Genomic DNA, 24,005 nt, shown 5'->3' on the forward strand with positions numbered 1-24,005 from the left:
AATGGTATCTGTGGATAATGGATATCTATAAGTTATATCTACAACTCTTAGTCAGACCAGTATAACTAATAGGAAGAATTAAAAATGACAAGGAAATTGCTCATGAATAAAAATTCTTAAAGGGATATAACGAATAATTTACTAATTTTTTTAAAGGAAAAAAAAAACTAAATATGCCCTTTTTTTCAAATAATAAATTTGGCCTTTTATTTTAATTTTTGCTTAATACGTCTTCTCACCCTGAATTTTATATTATGTTGCAATTTCACTTTATTTTAATGTTTATGTTAATTTCATTCTCAATTTTGATATTTTGTTGCAATAACATTCTAAATTGTAATTAGAATTTAAATTATAAGTAAAAAGTACATTAATATAGAATCCACTCTTGACTTTAGGTTAACTTAGTTCAATTTTTTTTAATCATATGAATTTATTAAGTTTGATTGTTGTCTTGCATATTTGTTTTCATTCTATAATTATAACTATTTAATTGATTATAATTATTTTTTATATTCTATTTTGATAAAAAGTTATTTATAATTTTGAATAGTTTATGATTTAAGAAATTTCATAGTAGCTTTGTTTTTTAGCTTTTATAATTATTTCAAAAATTACATTTAAAATCAAACAATAATAATAATTAGTTTATTGTTTAAGAAGTATTCTAATTTTTTTAAAAGGGACGCCTGTGTATCATAAAATGCATTTTTATCTATTACTTATTAGCAATTAAATAAAAAAATTTAAAAATATTGAAAAATGATAATAGTGATTTTCCTTACTAATAACCCAAACTTCCACACTTAAATAAATATATTAAATTAATCGAAATCTAAATTTAAGAGTGAACTCTGTAGTAATATATTTTTATTTGCAATTTAAGTCCTAATTTTATTTAGGACGCTATTGCAACAGGAGGTCAAAGTTCATGGTGAAATTGATATAAAAGTCAAATTGGAGTGAAAATGCAATAAAACATAAAGTTCATGGTGAAATAATATATTAAGCCTTTAGTTTTTTACCATAACATTTTTAACGTAAACATGCTAATAAAAATAACAATTAATTAATTACCATAATTTTAAATTTGGCTTTTACAAAAAAAAAAAAAGAACAGATTAGTAAATAATTTTAAACAAAAAGAATAAAAGATGACTAAATTTAATACTAAATAAAAAATTAATTAATTACCATAAAAATATTATTATTTTTCACATTGGGATTTAAAGTTGTACAATTTAGTTGTTTTGATTAATAAATTAAGACTTTGGGCCTGAAATAAAGATGCCCAAAAGTTTTCAGCAGCTAAATTTTTAAGAGGCCCATATTTTCAAAAAACCTAGATTTGAATTCAACAGTGCTAATTGCTGGTCTGGTCCACTATTTTTATTTGGTTTTCATCCGTTTTTAATCGGTTTATATATCAATTTTTAAAGCTGCCAATTTTTTTATCCAATATAATCTGGACCGAACCACAGGCAAATTATTGGTTAAACCGATCAAACCAGTTGGTCTGGTCCAGTTTTTAGAACAATGATCTAATTGTTGCCTTTTTCAAGACCCGCTGACAGACTGATGTAGTAGTAGCTGCAAGCAAGTTGGATAGCGGCATTTACAAGCTTGATAAGACAAGTTTCTCCATTTACTGTATTTCTTCTTATCTCACTTACCTTAGTGATATTTTCTTTGTAAATATCACGTTCTCTACATGGCCTTTCAATTCGATCGTGCCTTGTCTCCACTCCATGAAGATATATTGAATAAAAATTCATACACTCCTTAGTGATATATGATTCAGCAATCGAACCCTCATGACGAGTTTTGTTATGGGCATAGTCCTTCAAAGTGCATAAGAATCTATAAAGTGAAAAAACATATTAAAAAAGCACTAACGCATGCACACATATATATATGTATGTATGTAAGTATACATTGACATAAATAAAATTAAAAAAGAAAAGATAATATCTCAACCTACCTCTCAACAAAGTACATCCAATGATAATGAACTTGCCTTCCTAGTTCTACTTCACGTGGTAAGTGAATAGCTAAATGCATCATAATCATAAAAAATGATGTTGGGTATATCAACTCAAGTTTATGTAATATTAAAATTATATTCTTTTGTAACTTTTTTATTATAAATCTTTTTAATGTTTTCGAACATAACTCCTCAAAGAAATAACTTAGCTAAAAAGCGATGTATATACATCATTCCTAAAACACCCATGTGCTACAGGTGGAAGTAAACATTGCATGAAACATGATAATCCTAACTTTTCATTCTTAAAATCTTATAGTCTTGGTCATTTATATATCAAGATAGATTAGAAGCATAGCCATCAGGCAATATAATCAATTTTAACCATGATTATAACTACATATATAATAATGATATATATAAGAAAAATGAATATCATATAATTAGTGGGTTTGTCTTGCTAGTAATTTTGTGTATACGTAGTTTTTTTTTTCTATTTAGACTTCATTTGTTTCCGTAAAATAACTTGGGAAAATAACTTGCTGAAAAATATTTTCCTTGAAAAATATTTTCCAAATAAGTTATTTTCCGTTGTTTGGTTGTAATATTGAAAATTAGTTAAAAATATTAAAGTCTTTATCTCATAAGACCATAAAAATATTAATAATAATAGAAATTTATAATTTAAAAATTTTATTGTTAAATATGAAAAAGAATGCAAAAAATATATATATAAATTATGAAAGCCGACAGTGGCCAGTGGTGGTGGTCGCCGGTGGCTGGTGGTGGTGGTCGGTTGTAATGGTAACTGGTGATAGTGACTATGATGATTAATAAATTAAAAATATGGATTTATAAGATTTGCCAATGTCTGAAAAATGTTTTACTCTCTCGAAAATGGAAAGTTGTTTTCCTTAAAAAATGACTTAATTTTTCTTTGACCAGAAAAATATTTTCCGTTAACTTATTTCCCTGAGCGTCCCAAACAATGAAAAATTATGGAAAATATTTTCCTGTAAGTTATTTTAAAAAAACAAACAGAGCCTTAGTGTTTGTTAATGTTGATGGAGAACGGGACAAAGAATTGGATTATGACAATAATAGTTAGGTAGTGTTAAAATCCTATGGTTTTTAGGAGTCTAATGAAGAGTTTATTGGATTGTACTTTTATACTTTTAAATCATAAATGGGTTTGGATTTGCAAAATGGGCCAATATATTGAGCATAACCCAATAGGCAACTTAATACAGTGGCAATTATTGAACCCATTTTGTGAGTTTTTAGATTTGAGTTTTGTATTTTGGAGTTGGGCTTATTGGATGTTTGACTAATTATGGCCCAATTAGCATTATTAATTAAGTAATTAATTTATATTAATTAATTAATTAATTAAAAAAAAAGGGATAATAGAAGACACGAGCTACAGTTGGAAAAGAGAAGAGCATTCCTCAAGTAGTTATTCATGTAAAAAAATTGAGAAACCAAAGGAGCCAATGATGGCAATATACGCCGGTGGATCTTTTGGTGACTGCCAAAAAAGGAGCAACGGAATAACGTAGAGAGCCCAATCAAATTCTCTGACAAATTCAACCAAAAAACTCCAACTTCAAATTCAAGCAAATCAATTTAATTTCAAGGCATTATCTTCATTTTTTTAAGCATTGTTCATTTACTTCCTTTGTAATTGCAACTTTATTTCACCATAGTTTAGAAATTAGATCAAACGCATTTTATTTTATAATTAGTGTACTTCACACACCAAGCACACTTGCAATTCTCCATGTAAGCTGTTAGCCACCGGATTTGTTGCTCTTTTATCTGAAAGAACCAACAAATATAAATTTTATTCTATATTCCATTGGATTTCATTCCATATCCATTTGATTCCATATCAATATTCCATTCTATTTCATTGCGTGCTCCGTACTAAATATAACTTAGTTATTCAGTATCCGTCACTAACTACAAAATATATATGTAAACAATACAGTAATATTGTCAAAATGGGTCTAAGCCTGCAGACGACGTGAGATCAGCCGTTTTTTTTGGGATTTGAATAAGAGAATTGGAGACTATTATTAGAACGAAATTTTTTTACTCAGCCTATGTTTGGAACAAGCCTACGTGGGTAAGACTGGACGAGTCTGTGGACAACCCACTTTAGAATGAATACAAAAACTTTATTGGAGTCAACATATAAATTTATCAAAATCAAAAATCCAACGGAGCAAAATAATCAAGTTTTTGCCACCATTTGAGCTTATTAGAGTGGACATGTACACAACAACTTAAATTTTCTGAAATATATATATATATCACATCTTCCTTAATATCATGACACATGGAAGAAATAAAAGCCTTCTGACTTTTGAGAGTACCTTGGTTCTTAAACATATAAGTAAAATTAACTAGGCTTTACAAAGTTGTAAGGATAAGACTATTGTAGAAAGATGAAAATTTTTTATCTATCTAAATGATTATTTTTCATTAAATTTAAACTATCTAAATGTGTGCAATTAGATCTAAGAATCTCTAATAATTTGTTACCTATAAAACCAGTAATTCATTATTCATGTATTATTTGATTATATTTATTATTATAATAAAAAACTTGTTTTGCCAATCTAAAAACTAAATACAATAAATTCAACAACAACAAAAATATTAAATATTCTCTTCATAAATAATGAAAATAAAGATTTATTAAATTTAAAAAAGTTATTGAGCTAATATTTACCTTCTAAAATGAAATTAAAAAAAATATATTTATCTTATAAGGTCATTATGTAAATAATATTTTAAGTTATTGTATTGCTAATCATAATATAATTCATAATTTAATTTTTATGCACTCCTACATTATTAGTTATAATATACTCATAACTCAATTTTTTTTTTACTAAAATTATTCCATAATTTATGTAATTCTAATTGTTTAATTTGAATTTTATTTGTGCTATACGAAAAACAATTCAAAATTTTAGTTTTTGAATTTATCTATTATAAGCTTGACTCTATATAAAAACAAGTTTATCATCTATTAGATTTCAAAATAATAATAGGATTAATCGAACACATAATAGTAATTACATTATTAAATATAATGATTGATAATCAAATTTATAACACTCACTTTAATTTTTAATTAAAAATTTAATATTTGTGCTTTTTAAAATTTTATTGTAAACATCCTAAAAACCATAACCAATTGTTTTAAAAATATAACTTCAAAATTTATGTTCATATCAGAATTAATTATAAATTATATAACCCATTTCTATAAACTTTTTTAATATATATTAAGATTGTTTATAGATTTTTATAAAAATAATTATTTTAAAATATTATTTATTGTGTTTGAAATAATTTCAATTACCTTACCGTTTATATTAAAATAATTTTTTAGTTATTCACATTGACATGCAATCAATAGAAATATCTCATATTAATTTAGTTTATGCAAAAAAAACTAATACATGATCTTAGAATAGTTTATTGTGTTTTAAGGAAAAAATGGTTTTTTAAAAGTTTAAAAAAAATTAAAAAAGAAAAAAAAAGATAATCTTATCACCTGTCTAGCTGGCTAGCATTATGTATTGTAGTAAAAGTCAAGTTGTAATTAGCTTGCATTTGTCTCTACTGTTTGGCAAAAAAAAAAAAAATTTTGGTTGAAAAAAAAAAAGCACAAAAGTTTTTTTTTAAAAAAATTGGATATGTCCGGGCCAGTTTGGCGGGCTGTGGCCGAGCCTGAGTACTGGAGTTTAGCTCGATCCTTTTTGACACCGAGCCCATGGAGGCCCGCCAGGCCGCCCGTTCTGACAATACTACCATACAGTGCTATGTTAAACGAGAGTTCAAAAAAGGGCTTCGTATTAAATCTGAACCGTTCATTCCTTATGAAAAATTTTCACATCCATGAGCATATTTAGAATAGCTTACAAATATTTTTCTAAAAAGCAAAAAGCTCCAGTTAATGGATTCAGCTCTGAGCCGAATATCTGCTCCATTTTCGCTTAGTCAGAGGAAGTTAAACTAGAAAGAAATGCTGACATTCATTTACACCTATAAGCCTATAACACATACAAGCACAGAAAAACCGTTGATGGTTTCTTCGTTGAATATGTGAAATAAGGAAAGAGAAATTAAAGAATTGAAGGTAAACAAATAAAGGTAAAAAAGAAAAGAAAGAAAGAGATACCTCCTCTTGAGCTTAAGTTGCTTCTCTTGGTGCTTAAGATGTGAGAGTATTGTCCGGGAATCCGATAGATAGAAATTCTTCACTTTACCTTCCATGTGTATAAAATTAGGGTTCTTTGATTTATATTTAAAAGAATTGCAGAGAAAGAGAGAGAGGGGGACGGAGAATTTAGGGTTTTATTTTTCGCGATAGAAACCAATTAGACAGAAGGGTTTTAGAAGCCTTCTGAGACTTGAGCTGAAAATGTCGGCTTGGCTCGGTTCTTTAAACATGTATATGTCATGTATGGACTCCAATTAACGCCGTAACGGCTATCCTTTTTCCCTTTTTCTTTTTCAACAATTTTATTTTCATTTGCCTCAACTTTTATTAAAAAGAAAATATGAAACCTAATTTTTTTTAGAACGTTAAATTTTCTTTTTACTATATGTTAAAGGGTTTTGTATAACACTTATCATTTTTAGGAATTTTTGAACTGAATTTAAATGAAATTTTATTAAATATTTTTTTATAAAATACCTTTTTTATTCATAATCTGTGTTAACCCTAATCTGTTGATTCCTTTATCTTTTATAAGGCAGAGGAAGGGTATTAAAACCCTAACTGGCTCTTATCCATTAAGCCCAATAACCATCATCTTAGGCCACCTTAATTAGAACCAGCCCTTTAATCACATGGGCCACATACAGATTATTAAAATAATCTAACAATCTCCCACTTGGCCCATGTACAATTCTTGAATCTATCATGTTTACTTTAATTTGAATTAAGATGATCGGATTATGGCAGTCACAAGTCATTGAACAACATGATTCTTTCCATATATCACAGACCACTTCAATTCATAAAACTTTAATGGAGAAACTATTCAACAAATAATACATTGTTACAATCAACTGTTATTGTTATCTCACTCAAACCATTATTGTATACATCTATAATGTGGATAACACATAAATAAGCAAAAACACATCTTTAATTGAATTCCCAAGTGTCACAATAATATGAGCAAAACAACCATATGTATATATATTAACAAGTTTAACCATCATGCTAACAAGGACTTATCAATAATGCCCATCCTATCAACATGGCCAGTGAAGATTTTGGGCGGTAGGCCTTTAGTTAGTGGATCTGCTATCATCAGATCAGTACCGATATGCTCAATTGACACTTTGTGTTTTTGCACTTCTTCTTTCACAGATAGGTGTTTCAAATCCATGTGCTTTGCACCCTTAGAGTACCTATCATTTTTAGAGAAGAAGACAGCTGCGGAATTATCACAGTAAATTCTCAACGGTCTAGTTATACTGTCGACAATGCCTAGACCTGAGACAAAGTTCCGCAACCACAATGCATGAACAGTGGCCTCAAAGCATGCCACAAATTCAGCCTCCATAGTGGAAGTAGCAATGACAGACTGCTTTCCACTTTTCCATGATACTGCTCCTCCGGTTAGAAGAAATAAGTAGCCAAATGTAGACTTTCTCGAATCTACACAACCGGCATAGTCTGAATCCGAGTATCCCACCAGTTCTAGATGGCTAGACTTTCTATAAGTGAGTATATGATCCTTAGTGCCTTGTAAATACCTAAGTACTTTCTTTGCAGCTTTCCAATAGTCCATCCCGGGATTACTTTGATATCGCCCTAACATTCCTACGGCGAAACTAATATCCGGTCGAGTACATGTCTGAACAAACATTAAGCTCCCAACCACTGATGCATATGGAATAGACTCCATCTCTTTACGTTCCAAATCATTTTTAGGACATTGCATTTCGCTGAACCTATCTCCTTTCTGAATTGGAACTATTCCTGCGGAGCATCTTTCCATTCTGAATCTCTCTAATACCTTATCAATATAAGCACTTTGAGACAATCCTAACAGTCCTTGTGATATATCACGGAATATTTCTATTCCAATCACAAAGGATGCCTCTCCCATATCTTTCATTTCAAAGTTCTTAGAGAGAAAACCCTTTACATCATATAACAACCCAACATCATTCGCAGTAAGAAGAATGTCATCAACATATAGGACTAACATAATGAGCTTGCTCCCATTGACCTTCATATAAATACACCGATCAACAGTGTTTTCTATAAAACCATATGAAGTGATGGTATTATTGAACTTAAGATACCATTGACAGGAAGCTTGCTTCAGTCCATATATTGATTTCTTTAACTTACACACCAAATTTTCCTTTCCCGTTGCCACAAATCCCTTTGGTTGGTCCATATATACTTCCTCCTCTAAGTCACCATTAAGAAAGGCTGTTTTTACATCCATTTGGTGAAGCTCTAGATCATAATGAGCCACCAAAGCCAAAATAATTCTTAAAGAGTCTTTTTTCAAAACTGGAGAAAAGGTCTCTTTATAATCAATGCCATCCTTCTGAGAATTTGTTTGACAAGAATATACAATAATCGGAAGCGTACCTTGATCCATAACAACAGATCTATGTTATGGGTTATCTCGTTGGGACAATTCGATTCTCACCGTAACAGCAGATCTACGTTTCTTCACTCTGGCCTTTTGTCCGTAAGTGCTCTCTTAATGGTCAAAGAATAATCAACAGTAGCGGGAGTTTTTTTTATGAGCTCTCTCAAACAAACTATTTCCATATGTGTTTTAGGGAGCCATCACACTCTCTTGTTTCTGTGTTAACCCTAATCTGTTGATTCCTTTATCTTTTATAAGGTAGAGGAAGGGTATTAAAACCCTAACTGACTCTTATCCATTAAGCCCAATAACCATAATCTTGGGCCACCTTAATTAGAACCAGCCCTTTAATCACATGGGTCACATACAGATTATTAAAATAATCTAACAGTTTTCCCTCTATGGAAATATTGTGAGGATTAAACTTCTCCGGAATAAACCTGATCATGCACTTGTTCAAATGGGGGATGGTTTTCAAGGTGAATTGGCTGTGCATTTTTTGAAGGTTTGGTCACAAAAGCTTCTCATACTATATTGACTATTGTGGAATAGTGGAAAATATTTGAAAAATAATGCTATTCTCTATATTAGGTTGGTTTGGTGAAAAAGCTTCTCTTAAATTTTACATTATTTTCCCATTTCACTTGTCATTGGTGAAGCTGATTCCTTTATGAGGTTGTCAGTCCTTTCATTCAATGTCATTTGACTAGAGTATTTACAATGTCCATTTCGACTACATTGCGTTGCAAACTTTGGTTGGTCCTTCTATCTCAAGTGTGAGGTTCCTTTATGTTTGGAAGCTTTACCTTGAACACTTATTTTACAATGTGGAGCAGGGCGCAATGCTGTTCGGGAAGCGATTGGAGGTGAACTTTTCAAAGTATCCAAATATAACTCAAGGTGCCGACACACATGAATACGTGAACTCTAATCTCAATCGCTTCAATCGAAATGCTGCAAAGAACTATAAGTACTGCTGCTCACCAAAAAAGATGATCCACCTTTCCACTCTCCCTCAAGACATAACAGAAGAGGAGATTGTTAGCCTCTTAGAGGAGCATGGCACTGTTGTCAACAGCAGGCTTTTTGAGATGAACGGTAAAAAACAAGCCCTTGTTTTATTTGAGACTGAGGAGCAGGCCACTGAAGCACTTGCTTGTAAGCATGCCACCTCGCTTGCCGGGTCAATAATCCGGATTTCCTTCTCTCAGCTACAATCAATTAGAGAAACCTCCTAAATATAATAAGGGAAAGGGTTGACAAATGGTAATACATTTTTAAGGATTTGGTACTCAGTAGATTTGTTGGTGATGCTCTTTTGCGATGCTTCTCTTCTCCTGTAACATTTCAATGCTTTGATACTGATGGATTGCTATTTTTTTTTTTGTTTTTTATTTTTCATTTATCGTTCTTCTCATTCTGCTAATATTTGTACCAATTATTTATTAGGTTTGTTGAATTTGAGGACTCTTTAAGTAGATCTTCCTTGTTTGCAGATATGCTCAGTTTTGAAGAGTAGGAAAGGGGTGGGAATGTATAATTTAATTGAATTCCTTTTCTAGTCTTGTTGAGAGAGATCGTTCTCCTTTGTATCATTGTTGTTGTATATTTGCCTGTAATTCTGGCTAATTGGACCTTTCTGTTATATTTTTAATCCATAACCCAAATTGTTCTCTTCCTCTGTTCACTTTGTTTCTGCTTCTTCCACTGCCTCTCTCTCTCTCTCTCTCCCTCTCTCTCTCTCTCTCTCTCTCCCTCTCTCTCTCTCTCTCTCTCTTCCCCACCCTTCCCTCTAGTGTTGAAGTTAATTCAGTGGTTTCTGCCTCTTGCAAACATTATACTGGTATGATTTTAGTGGAAAAAAAAAAATACTAAATCGAGGATTTTTTATTGTTTTTTCTATTGAATTAAGTTCCTAGAAATCCAGTGATACCATTGTGTTATAAAACAATTTCAAAAGAACTCATATTATGAGTAAAAGAATTCATATTATGAATATTAAAGTCTGTTCGGTAAGATTAATTGTTTTCGTTGTTATTATTTTGATTTAGTAGCGTCATATTTTATAAAATGTTGATTTATATGAATTAATTTTTTATAAAATATTATCTTAATACGTAAAAGTTAGTGTAAATGTTATGAATTCTATATAATGTGATGTTTTATCAAGGATAAGTTGTATTATAAGGTTTCAAATATCTTTTTTGATTAAATAGAAAATTAAATCTAATGCGATAAAAATAAAAGAATTTTGAATTTAAAAAATTTTATATTCTCTAATTAGAAATTGATTTTATTCATTATATTTATTATATAATTAATACAATAATACAACTAACATAATGAATATTACCATAATAATTTTTCTCACTTATGTAACTTATGTAAGAAGTAGGTCTCCGGTTCGAATTCTCTCGATCACATAGTTTTAATTAATTTGATGAGTTAAAAGGGAGTGTTATTGTGTAGCCCTGAGTGTCATTTCGATCCCAATGAATTATAAAAATATTAACATAATAATAATAATAATATTATTAATATTAAATATAATAAATATATGATATAAAGTATCTAATAACGAATTTTCATTATCAGATCGTAGCAAATGGTACAACCAGTAATTAAACTCATTTGCACTATTACATTAGAATTAAAATTATATATCTATTGATATAGAGCAACCAGCCCCAATTAATGTTGCATCAGCGGCAACAGATTCTAGTGTGAAGAAACAGAGCGGAAGAGCAAAAACCAAAGAGAAGAAAAGGAAGTTAGTACAATTCTAAAATTATTTATCATTTTAAAAATATAGTATGAAGCATAGCTATTAAAGCCTAACTAGTTAAATTTAAACAGGAAGAGTAAGACTAAATCTTACCTTGATTTGCTGCAATTTCTTCATGTATATTACTGTTCTTACATAAATCCAATCTTTCAATTCATCCACGAACTTAAAAAATGCATGTCTATAAGAACGCTTTAACAATAAAATGCCAGAAACACCCCAAAAGCCTACAGCGAATCCAACTCCCATACTAAGGTAAAGCGATTTGTTGAATTCATCTTCTTGATTATCATGATCATCATGATCATCATGACTAGATGGTGAATCTTGAATATTGTCTTCTGGACATTTTTGAAGATTATTGCTATATGTAGAAGCATTAAAGGTCTGGAGTTGAGTACCCGATGGAATTTTTCCAAGAAAATTATTACGTGACAAATTCAAGGTACTCAAAAAATTTAAATTAGACATGCTTGCAGGAAGTCTGCCTGATAGTTGATTTTGAGACAGATCAAGTGACTCTAACTGCTTCAAGCCATCAATTTCTTTAGGGATTGCACCACTCAACTTGTTATTGGACAAGTTCAATTGCCTAAGACTTGAGAGGATTGCTATTTCTCTTGGAATCTCTCCTTCTATTTTGTTACTTGAAAAATCAATTATCCTAAATCGTCCAAGATTTTTATCTAATATATACTCTGAGCCCTTCCAAAGAACCAACGCCTCGTCATTATATGTAGAAACAATTTTAGAAACGCCAAGCTGTATAAGCCAGCCATAGTCATGGAGAATGGTCTCATTAGAATTCTCATCAATCATGGCTCTTAAATTGTTCAAGCAATTTGGTATGGTTCCATTGATATTGTTTATAGAGAGATCTAATATCTGAACATTTGTCAATTGGCACAACTGTAAGGGCATGCTTCCAGAGAATTGGTTGGATCGTAGGCTAAGATATTGCAAAGATGATGAGCTTTTTCCAAACCAAATAGGTACATTACTAGACAATTTGTTACCACTTAGGTCAATGAATTTTAAATTAGTGCAATTCCTTAAAGAAAAAGGCAACTCTCCTGAAAATTTATTATTTTTTAAATTTAGTGTTTGGAGTTTAAAAAGGAATCCAATAGAAAAAGGAATTTTGCTAGACAAATTATTGTTGGCCAAATTCAAGAACACTAAATTTTGCATATTCATAAAATCACGAGGAATCACTCCAGAAAATAGATTATTCGAAAGGTTACAGTGGATAAGTGACTCAAATTTTAAAAGAAAAGGTAATGGACCAATGAAACGATTAATATTTGGCACTATTCCACTCAAATTATTATAGGAGATATTTAAATATGAAGAAACTGAAGAGAAACCCCAAAACCAGTTAGGAACAAAATCAGAAATTCCAGCATTTGAAATATCAAGCGCAAAATAAGTATTTAGACTATGAAGCCATTTTGGGAAATGAGGCCCAATCTTGCAAGATGCAAGAAAGATACATCTTAAGCTGGAAGGGGGAACCCAGTTGACACTTATATTCAAAATTAGAGAATTACCTGATAAATCCAATAAAAATAATTTTGACATATTTGAGAAATGATGTTCGGAGATAACACCACTCAATGAATTCGAGTTGATGTCAAATTGTTCGAGTTGAGACAGACATCCAATGCTTTTACTTATGGTCCCATTCAAATGATTGTTTCCGAGAAATAAATTTCTTAAAGATGAAAATCTTGCAATTTCATCAGGCAATGAACCTCCTATTTGATTGTGGTCCAAAGATAATGTCTCCAAAGATCTCTCAGTAAATCCGGATAGATTTTGGATCAAGTCAAAAAGTTTCATGTTGAACTTGTTATGTGATAGGTGTAGAACACTCAACTGAGACATGTTCCCAAAGGATTTTGGAATATAGCCCCCAATTGTAGTATTAGAGAGATTAATATATGGAAGAGAAATCATTTTATCAAAATCAGCAAGAGCTGAACCATATAAAATGTTAGAAGAAAGATCAAGAAATTGGATATTCTGGGAGATGTTAGACAACCATGGATATATTGAAGGAATCACAAAGTTGTTGTCAAAGAGAGAGATCTCTGTAAGAGCGGAAGAAGAATTGATAGGGGAAAGTGGCAGAGTATTAATCTCATCTCCAGAAAAGCAAGATTCTAGCCGTAATGTTTGAAGGTGAAGGAGCTTATAATTGTTAACTATCTGCAACCAATGGTTGGGGTTAACCAGTGGAATTCTAGTTAGATCAAGTGTAGTTAAAGAGGAGAGACCAGAAACCCAATCGCTGTTTCCAATATCAATAAAATGATTATATCTCAGATCAAGAAATTGCAAGCTAGACAGATTCCTCAGCACAGAAGACATAGTTCCACCGAAATTAGCATTTGCCAGATCTAAGTATCTCAACTTGGTGAGAGAACCATTTTTATCAATTGGAAACTGAGTGCCACCAAAATCATTAACAGATAAATCCAAGGAAGTCAGATGTCTCAGATCAAGCAAGGAATGGCTCATCTTACTTCCCAAATCCATGCGCATAAGATAAAGCTCTGTAACATGACCTGTTCGGTTGCTGCAAGTGATGCCAGTCCATTTGCAACAATCTCTTTTGTCTTCTTCACTTCCCCAAGAAGAGAGACGACCATCGTGGTCTATAAGGCCACGTTTTATGCTAAGGAGTGCTTCTCTCTCCCTCTCTTTGCACAGAACAGAATCATTTCGGACTGCAGAAGCTATTAGGAAGTGCATTAGAAAGAGAAGAAGAGCAACAAACACAGAGAAAGGTTGAAGATGCATTATCACCGTGATTACAATTTAGTATGTTTTGTAATAAATGACTGCTCTTTATTTATAGATAAAAAAATTAAAGGACTATTAATAAATAAATAAATAAATAATTAAAGTAAATTAGAATGCCTTTGAGACAGCAAACTATGAAATCAAACCCACTATAACTCGTGTAATATATAATAGAATGTCCGTCAGGAAACAGCTACCTCAACTGTGCCACCAACCACGTGGACAATACCCCCATTGACTGCCAACACTTGGTCTTCGTCACGTGATCTGTCACACGTTTCACTGCTGAGTCGGCTTGTCCCTACTCACTCGATCCGTACATGTGCTTATATATTCTCTGTACGGAAACGGAAAGTTAACCCGTCTTTCGTCTGCTAGTATCCGTTCATTTCCACGGTTCAAGACCCTTCAAGGCTTCAACTATGTAATAATTTCCTTTTCCTTCAATATTTAACTAACAAGACTAATTTATATAAATATGAATAATATATATATATATATATATATATATATATTAAAAAATGGAATACGCTACGTGTCATACTTAACAGTGCTTTTATGAAAGATGCAATTTTAATTGAGTCGGCAGATAATTAACGTCTTTATCAACTCAAGTGATATAAATAATTTGTGGCTATAATTTATGTAAATTATGTAAACATTTCATATAATATTTTCGATTGTCTTTAAATAATCATTTTATACATATAATGATGATACAAAAGAATCTTTTAAATAACTGACTCATTGGCTTTCTTCTATATGTTTAAGACAATTATGTAAACATTTCATATAATATTAATAAAAAAAAGTAAAATTTTGGAATAGAAAATGAGCAGGAAAGACCTAGCAAAGTCATTACAGTGATTATATATGTAGAATTAGGCTTCATTTGTTTCTGTAAAATAACTTTTATAAAAATATTTATTTCAATTTTTCGTTATTTGGAGCGTTTAAAAAAATAAATCAATAAAAAATATTTTTCTGGTCAAAGGAAAATTAAGTCATTTTTAAGAAAAATGAGTTCCCGTTTTCAAAAGATTTTAACAAACTTACTATAATCTTATAAATCCATATTTTGTTAATTTATTAATCATCGATAATCGTTACCACCATTTACCGTTCACCACCGGACACCATCGGCCACCACCACTAATCATGGATGACTTTCATAACTTACCGTTTTTTTGCATTTTTCTCATATTGAACAATAAAATTTTTAAAATACAAATTTATATTATTTTTGATTTTATTTTTATGGTCTTATGAGTTACAAATTTTAATAGTTTTTACCAATTTTCAAATTGCATCCAAATAATAAAAAATAAATCATTTGGAAAATATAGAAAATATTTTCCTTAGAAAATATTTTTTAAAAATAAGTTATTTTCAAAAAATAAACAGAATCTTATAATGATATTAGGACTAAATTAAATGCACAGATATCAAAATTAGAAGGTTGACTCGAAAGTCAACTGTCTAAGTCTTTGCATGTATTTCGTGTTTCCAACTGTAAGTTTTATATGTAGACTTACTTTTAGATAGACATGGCCGCGGTTCTGGAACCGCCAGTTCTGGTTTCGATTTTTTAACGGTTTCAAAATCGACGGTTCCGGCCGCTTCTCCGATCGATTTTTTGACGAATCGCATAATTTTTAAATTTTAAATTTTGAAGACCAATTTTCAAAATTTAAAATTTTAAAATTTGTGAAATAATTTTTTTTAAAAAATACACTTAAAAAAATTAAAAAAAGCTTGAATTAAATTTATTTTTTTAAAAAAGACTTGAACTTAATTTATTATTTTTTAAAAAAGTCTTCAACTAAATTTATTTTTCGTTTAAAAAAGTTGGAACTTAATTCTTTTTTTTTAAAAAAAAAAAGGGCTTCAACCTATGTATTCTCTTGGGATTTAGAGGAATTAAAGCCTACATAGTTCTTACTTACCTTGTACCAATTTTACCTCGTTTACCTTATTCGCTATTTCCACCACCGGTTGATGTTCCCGTTGAGGACTCATCGTAAAGATCATATAAATCTTCATTTTCTTTGAGATTTTCTTGTGCTCTTATTTCGGCCTTGCTGCAATCATCCACGCATGATTGTGCTTCTAGTGAATCGGGTATCATACGAGATCGTGTTTCATAAAGTATGTTTCCTCCTTGACTAAAAGCTTATTCAACCACAACAGTGGAGACCAGAGCTGCTAAAACTTGTTTTGCAATTAAAGAAAGTATTGAAAATGTATTGGCGTAATGACTCCACCATCTAAAATTGGAAATTTATTATCTGCATAATCATGACCAAACTGAAAGAAGTGGTTACATAATTATCAAATTCAGAAAAAGAATCGGATTCCCTTGGTCTTTTTTGTCTTTGTAGTAAAATGCGTAAATCAACACCAACACTTACCCTTTGAGTTGAAAATTGTTGATTATTGAATTGAGAAGAATTAGAAGTAGATGAACTAGAAAATTGAACAAATTCACCATATAATTCTACAATATTTTGTCTAACTTCATGCAATACTACATTTATATTAACACTATTTTCTATATCAAGATTTAATAATTCATAATAAATAGTCAAATATTAAGATAAAACTTCAATTTTACATCTAGGATCAAATACACAAGCAACGAGATAAAGGGGTGGTATATTTTTAAAATAAAATAACCATTTTTTTTCAATGAAAAAACACAATCTTTTAATATAAAATCATTTTCAAATTCTTGGAGTGTACTAACAATATTAATACATATAGGCAAAAATAAATAAGATGTAGGATAATAAACCGCACTAAATTTATAGGTAGCATCATTAAAAGTTTTCAAAATATCTAAAATTTTTGCACAAATATCCCTATTTTGTGTATATAAATTAATTTCTTCAATATTATTAGTAACAAAAAGGCACAATAATTCTTTATACGAAAAGGACTCGTTTAATAATTTATATGTTGAATTCCAACGAGTTGGGACATCCCTTGGAAAATATTTTGGTCTTTTATTATTTTCCTTACAAAATTTAGCCCAACTTTTCATCACTTGGGGATGTCCCCATAAATATAAAATAGCTTTTTTAATTGTAGAAATATAAGATTCAAGAACTTTTAAATCATTTTGTACACATAAATCAAAAATCAATTTGATTTCCAATTTTATTGATTTTAAAAATTATTATATTACGATTAGTAAATTTTATAATAATTACATTATAATTAAAAATGTTTAAGGAGTTAGTTATTTTATTGTACAAGCAGATTTATAAGTAATATTTAATTCTATATTTTTGCATTGAATTGGCTTGGTTTTTGATGAAGAGTCTACGTATAGTGGCATGTAAAAGAAAATGATTGAAGAGGCTCGATTTGAATTTTTATTCGTTTACATGGAATTCTTTTATTTTTTATTTTTTTTTATTTTTTATGTTCTAACATTCTAGCTACCTAAAATCAATAGTTTCTATAATAGAATCATCATTATATTTTACTGTTGAGTAAATGTTATCTTATTTTGTAATAATTTAAATTTATAAATTGATTGGTCTTATTTTTATAGTGCTTTTAATATAGTTTTTGTTAAGATTTTTTTATGATTTTTCATTATTTTACTTAATTTTTATTTAGATTTATTTATATTTTTAACAAAACTTCCTTGATCTTTACTAAGCTATTTCAAGGACTTTTATAGATTTTTTTGCAAAAAATTAGCCAAAATTTGCATCAAAGAATATTAGAGTTAAAAAATAGAAGAAAAAAAAAGTAAAAAATAGCTAAGTCAACAAGGTTCACGGCCTGGCAGTGTAAATTGATATCAATTATTTTTTATTTTTGAATATGAATAAATATTTTTATTCAAATGTCGTAGAAAAACAAGAATATGAAAGAAAATTGATAGTAAATATTTTATTTAATTATCAATTATTGTTATAATTTTATTTATATTTTATTGATTATCGTGTTTAATTATTTTTTATAGGAAATTAAGATTATGAGCACAATTATAAATTAAATAATGAGTAAATACAACTAGAAGTACCACGTGCAACACACGTGTAAAAGAACTGGTAATTAAAAAATAAATAAAACCAAAATTGCTATTGTTTTAAGGGAGTATATGTCCTCAAAAGTTCATCGACTAGATATTTATATAAAATAAGGAAATATTTGAATTCATATTTCAGTTAAAATATATAAAAAAAAATTCTTATGATATTTAATCAAAATATTCAATAATTTAAATAATTTTCCCATTTATATTTTAATAAAAAAAAGGAAAATTTTGGAATAGAAAATGAGCAGGAAAGACCTAGCAAAGTTATGATAGCAAAGTCATGACAATGATTATATATGTAGAATTAAGCTCCCTTTATTTCCGTAAAATAACTTCTAAAAAATTATTTATTTCAAATTTTCGTTATTTGGAGCGTTCTAAAAAATAAATCAACGAAAAATATTTTTTTCGTCAAAGGAAAATTAAGTCATTTTTAAGAAAAATGACTTCCCGTATTAAAAAGATTTTGACAAACTTATTATAACCTTATAAATTCATATTTTGTTAATTTATTAATCATCGATAGTCGCTACCAACAATCACCGTTCACCACCGGACACCATCGGCCACCACCACTGATCATGGACGACTTTCATAATTTCCTTTTTTTTGCATTTTTCTCATATTGAACAATAAAATTTTTAAAATACAAATTTATATTACTTTTATTTTTATTTTTATGGTCTTATGAAATACAAATTTTAATATTTTTTACCAATTTTCAAATTGCATCCAAACAATGAAAAATAAATCATTTAGAAAATATAGAAAATATTTTCCGTAGAAAATATTTTTCAAAAATATGTTATTTTCCAAAAATAAATAGAATCTTATAGTGATATTAGGACTAAATTAAATGCATAGATATCAAAATTAGAAGGTAGACTCGAACGTCAACTGTCTAAATCTTTGCATGTATTTCGTGTTTCCAACTGTAAGTTTTATATGTAGACTTACTTTTAGACTTGGTTAGTTAGATGAAAAAGAAAATTGAATTTAAAATATAATTAAAATTAGCTGTAAAATTTAAAGTTTTTTTAGTAATTTAACCTTTTATTATAGACTATCCTTCTATTATTATCCTTTTGCATCTACAAAACAAAATGACATAATATAGAAAATGACCACCGAAGGCCTACCTAAGTCTAAGTCTAAGTATTACAGTGTATATTCCTCAAAAAAAGAATATAATTTCTTAATTTTGGACCACTTTCATAAAAAATATTCAGAGTTTCACATTTGAAGATTTATATAATATTGAATTAATTAAATTATTTTTAAAAGTATTTTACAATAAACAGTCAATACTAACACCTAACATTGCAGAAGAATTCCCTAATCTGTCTTCTCTTATCATAATTTGGTGGTTGATATTTATCTAAGCAATCAGTAAAACAACAGTAAACTCAAAATATCTTATAAAGCAGAAAAGATAAGAAACCAAAATCAAAGCTTTGCCTAACTCAATCATATCAAGAGGAAAAAATAAAAAAGAAAAGGAAACATGAATCAATTATTTTTGTACCAAGTAAAGGAAAAAAAGAAAGAAAAAGTCTATAGAACCACGTGGAGTGACGCAAGTGGACTTCTTTTCACAAATATTTTATACTAGTTCTAGTGGGTTTTTGTTTGCTATCAACCATACCACTCATTTTTAACCTCAAAAATTTTGGTCCATTCAATGCCTTCCTCCGCCTAAACACGCTTACTTCTTTTTGGCCTTACTCTCTGCTTAAAGTTCATTCCGTTTATAGCTGAAATGTCATTTATTATCAAATATGGTAACCTGTAGTGCTGTTTATGCAATTTGATATCTTAGTGACCATATATACTACACAAGTCACCATATTTTCCAGCCATTTACTCAAGGTAATGGGTCCTCCCTCTCTTGTTATTGTGATTATTAAATATTATAAAATCTTCAACCTCATTTGGCGGATATATATTTAACCATAATCCAATTAAATTTAAATTTTAAGATTTTGACTGGATTTGAGTAGCGTATAGACAAAGTCTAAAACTTTTATTTTGAATATGGGTAGAGTAATGGTATTGCTATTATAAACCGAACATGACCCGTACGAAATTCAAACCCTAATAGATTTAAAAATTTATTATTTTCTAAAAATTATAGTATGAAAATTTAAACAAATTGAGTTATTTGTAGTAAATTATCTATATAAATTATAATTTTACTTTTAATTTAATGTAATATAACTTCATTCTAGTTTTCATATATTAATTTGAATTGGTCAAATTTTTAAAATTTTAAAATTTAAAATTTAAAATTTAATTTCTAATATTTCATTTAAACTTCAATTTCAAATAATGGAGAAAAATCATACTGATAATAGTTATTTGGAGTGTTCAGATAATAATATTTTATGTATAGTGATTTTTTTTATTTTTGTGTGTAAACCATTGGTATCCTGACCTCATTATCAAAGACTGTCTAATTCGATTCGGGGCTTAGTCACAGTTAAGGCTCTTTACCCCTCCCTGTAGGTGTGTTTAGCGGAGATTTGATCCGAGAGCTCTTCCCACATACCTAACCTGTTTTGCCAACTGTGCCACAACACATAATTTATATATAGTGATTTTGTTGCATGAGTTTTTTAGTTATTCTATTAATTGATTCTTGTTATAATTACATTTGAGATAGTATGCTATCATTGCATTTGAGTAAAGTATTATGATAAGAATAACAATTTTGAAATTAAAATTTTAATTTATCATTCTTCCAACTTTTTTTATATATTAATTTAATTCATACTTTTTATATATTATCTAAATCATTTAGATAAATACTTTAATTTTTTTAATTCAATATAATTTAATTTTTAAACAATATAAATGAGTGGATAAATGGTATCCGTGGATAATGGATATTTATGAGTTTGAGTTATATCTACAACTCTTAGTCAGACCAGTATAACTAATAGGAAGAATTAAAAATGACAAGGAAATTGCTCATGAATAAAAATTCTTAAAGGGAGATAACGAATAATTTACTAATTTTTTTTAAAGGAAAAAAAAACTAAATATGCCCTTTTTTTCAAATAATAAATTTGTCCTTTTATTTTAATTTTTGCTTAATACGTCTTCTCACCCTGAATTTTATATTATGTTGCAATTTCACTTTATTTTGATGTTTATTTCAATTTCGTTCTCAATTTTGATATTTTGTTGCAATAGCATTCCAAATTGTAATTAGAATTTAAATTATAAATAAAAAGTACATTAATATAGAATCCACTCTTGACTTTAGGTTAACTTAATTCAATTTTTTTTACTCATATGAATTTATTAAGTTTGATTGTTGTCTTGCATATTTGTTTTCATTCTATAATTGTAACTATTTAATTGATTATAATTATATTTTATATTCTATTTTCATAAAAAGTTATTTATAAATTTGAATAGTTTATGATTTAAATAATTTCGTAGTAGCTTTTTTTTTTTCGCTTTATAATTATTTCAAAAATTACATTAAAAATCAAACAATAATAATAATTAGTTTATTGTTTAAGAAGTACTCTAATTTTTTTAAAATGTGATGTCTATGTATCACAAAATGCATTTTTATCTATTACTTATTAGCAATTAAATAAAAAATTTAAAAATATTAAAAAATGATAATAGTGATTTTCCTTACTATTAACCCAAGCTTCCACACTTAAATAAATATATTAAATTAATCGAAACCTAAATTTAAGAGTGAACTCTATAGTAATATATTTTTATTTGCAATTTAAATCTTAATTGTATTTAGGGTGCTATTGCAACAGGAGGTCAAAGTTCATGGTGAAATTGATATAAAGGTTAAATTGGAGTGAAAATGTAATAAAACACAAAGTTCATAGTGAAATAATATATGAAGCCTTTAATTTTTTACCATAACATTTTTAACGTAAATATGCTAATAAAAATAACAATTTTAAATTATTTATGTATTTTTTTTCAAAATAATAGTTTCAACTGCTAAACAGTACGTAACCTTTATTATGACTTAAATTAACAATAATCTCATAAAATATAATTTTGAAAATCATGTAAATGTTATAATACAATGGGAAATGACAGCTATTTTCGCAAGTGTACGAATTCGCTACAAGTAATATATAATGAGTAGAGTTTCGTGTCCACAGGGATTGTATATCAAGTATCAAAATTATGTTAATCTACTATTATTTAAACGACAATAAGGGAAATTATTTTTAGAAACTAAATTCATCAAATAAAAGAGAATAAGAAGAAATCAAGTAACAATATTTGATTAAAAGAAATCAAGGATTTAAAGCTACTAAGGATTTTGACTTCACTTAATTCTATCCAATTTATTTTATTAGGTTGATAATCAATTTTAATTATTCAAGTAGGGAAAACAACCCAAAAATCACTAACAAGCTCTCCCGATGTATTGTTAGCTATTTTAACCCCGTCTAATTACCTATCTTCCAATAGTGCAATCAAACATGAATTAAATCATTAAGTTTTATGGTTTGTTTTGTGAAATCATAACCTAAGGTCATTAACTTATGAAAACCCCCATGAGTCAAACCGTATAGCTTCTGCATCAAGTTATTATTCTCATGTAATTTATTACCTTTTTCATATCAAAAACCCTTCTCCCGATAGTGATTAATGAAATAAATCAATCTAGGGGAGAAACTCTGCCTGGAAGCATTAAGTTCAATAATAAATTATACTTTAAACAAAGAAAAGCAAATCTAACATTATAAATTGAAAAAGAAATTAAGCTACATCAAATCCTTAGTATGAGAGTTTAGTTAAACATAGTACTTAAATAAAACTCAATAATACTTGATAAATATTCCATAATCAATAAGAATAATGAAAGAAATAAACAAGATTAAGCATTTAGAAATAAAAACTAGTTAACAATTGACTTTTGATGGCGTCCTTGAATTTTTGCACAACTCTTGAATACTTGAACTCTTGAAGAAATAAAACTATATAAAAGGCTAAGAGAATGATATGAGATGGGATATAGAATGGTATGATATGGGATATGAGATGTGGGATTATCTCTTCTTCTCTTTATATAGACTTCTTGGGATAGAAATCCACATGGTTTAATGATCAAAGTCCCCTTTGCTAGGTGATAATTTAGTCCTAAAATTTCTTCAATCATGCCTTCCCATGTGCATAGATTTAGAAGTTGATTTGCATGTGAAGAAGGTCTCGATCCAAGATTAACTCCTGAAATTAGTGGAAATTGATTGGAAATTTTGACTCAATTTAGCTCTTGGTCTTTCAGCACAGGCGTGCTAAAATATTTTGCTTCATTTTGTCCTTTTCTATGCCAAAACCCTACAAATTTTTTTAAGATCAAATGAGTTGTGTTTCAATGAAGCTTTTAAATAAAAACATAACAAAATTAAATAAAAACTAATTTAAATAAATTAAAAATGCTAAAAATCTTAATAAATATTATATTAAAAATACTATAAAAATAGCACTATCAAAATTCCCCAAACTTAAACCATTGCTTGTCCTCAAGCAACAAAACTAAAAACTAAGAAATCTAGCTTACTATAGTAGGGAATAATTATTTACAATTTCAATAAGTATCAAAAGTCATTAACATGAGAATAAATCATGTGTTTCCTATGCTAATTATATTCTAGCAAAAATTTAATTTTTAATAAAACACATTCCTTAATTTAAACATAAGTTAACAAGATTTTTAACACCAACAATTAT

General features: G+C 28.6%; 1 protein-coding gene and 1 pseudogene across 1 annotated transcript; one reads left to right on the top strand and one right to left on the bottom strand.

Moving 5' to 3' along the window:
- The first annotated feature begins 9,091 nt into the window (after positions 1–9,091).
- On the top strand, positions 9,092–9,869 carry LOC149493593 (polypyrimidine tract-binding protein homolog 3 pseudogene; annotated as a pseudogene).
- Positions 9,870–11,194: 1,325 nt separating this feature from the next.
- Positions 11,195–14,354, bottom strand: LOC149493594 (receptor-like protein EIX2). Its single transcript, XM_089725534.1, has 2 exons — positions 11,510–14,354; positions 11,195–11,349 (listed from the first exon to the last, which is right to left on the bottom strand). Exons 1-2 carry the CDS (start codon positions 14,219–14,221, stop codon positions 11,323–11,325), a joined length of 2,739 nt encoding a protein of 912 aa, XP_089581660.1. The 5' UTR covers positions 14,222–14,354; the 3' UTR covers positions 11,195–11,322.
- Between the last annotated feature and the right edge of the window lie 9,651 nt (positions 14,355–24,005).

This window comes from Jatropha curcas, chromosome 9 (genome assembly GCF_041381405.1).
Source record: "Jatropha curcas cultivar XTBG-Jc1 chromosome 9, XTBG_Jcur_1.0, whole genome shotgun sequence".
Taxonomy (NCBI): domain Eukaryota; kingdom Viridiplantae; phylum Streptophyta; class Magnoliopsida; order Malpighiales; family Euphorbiaceae; genus Jatropha; species Jatropha curcas.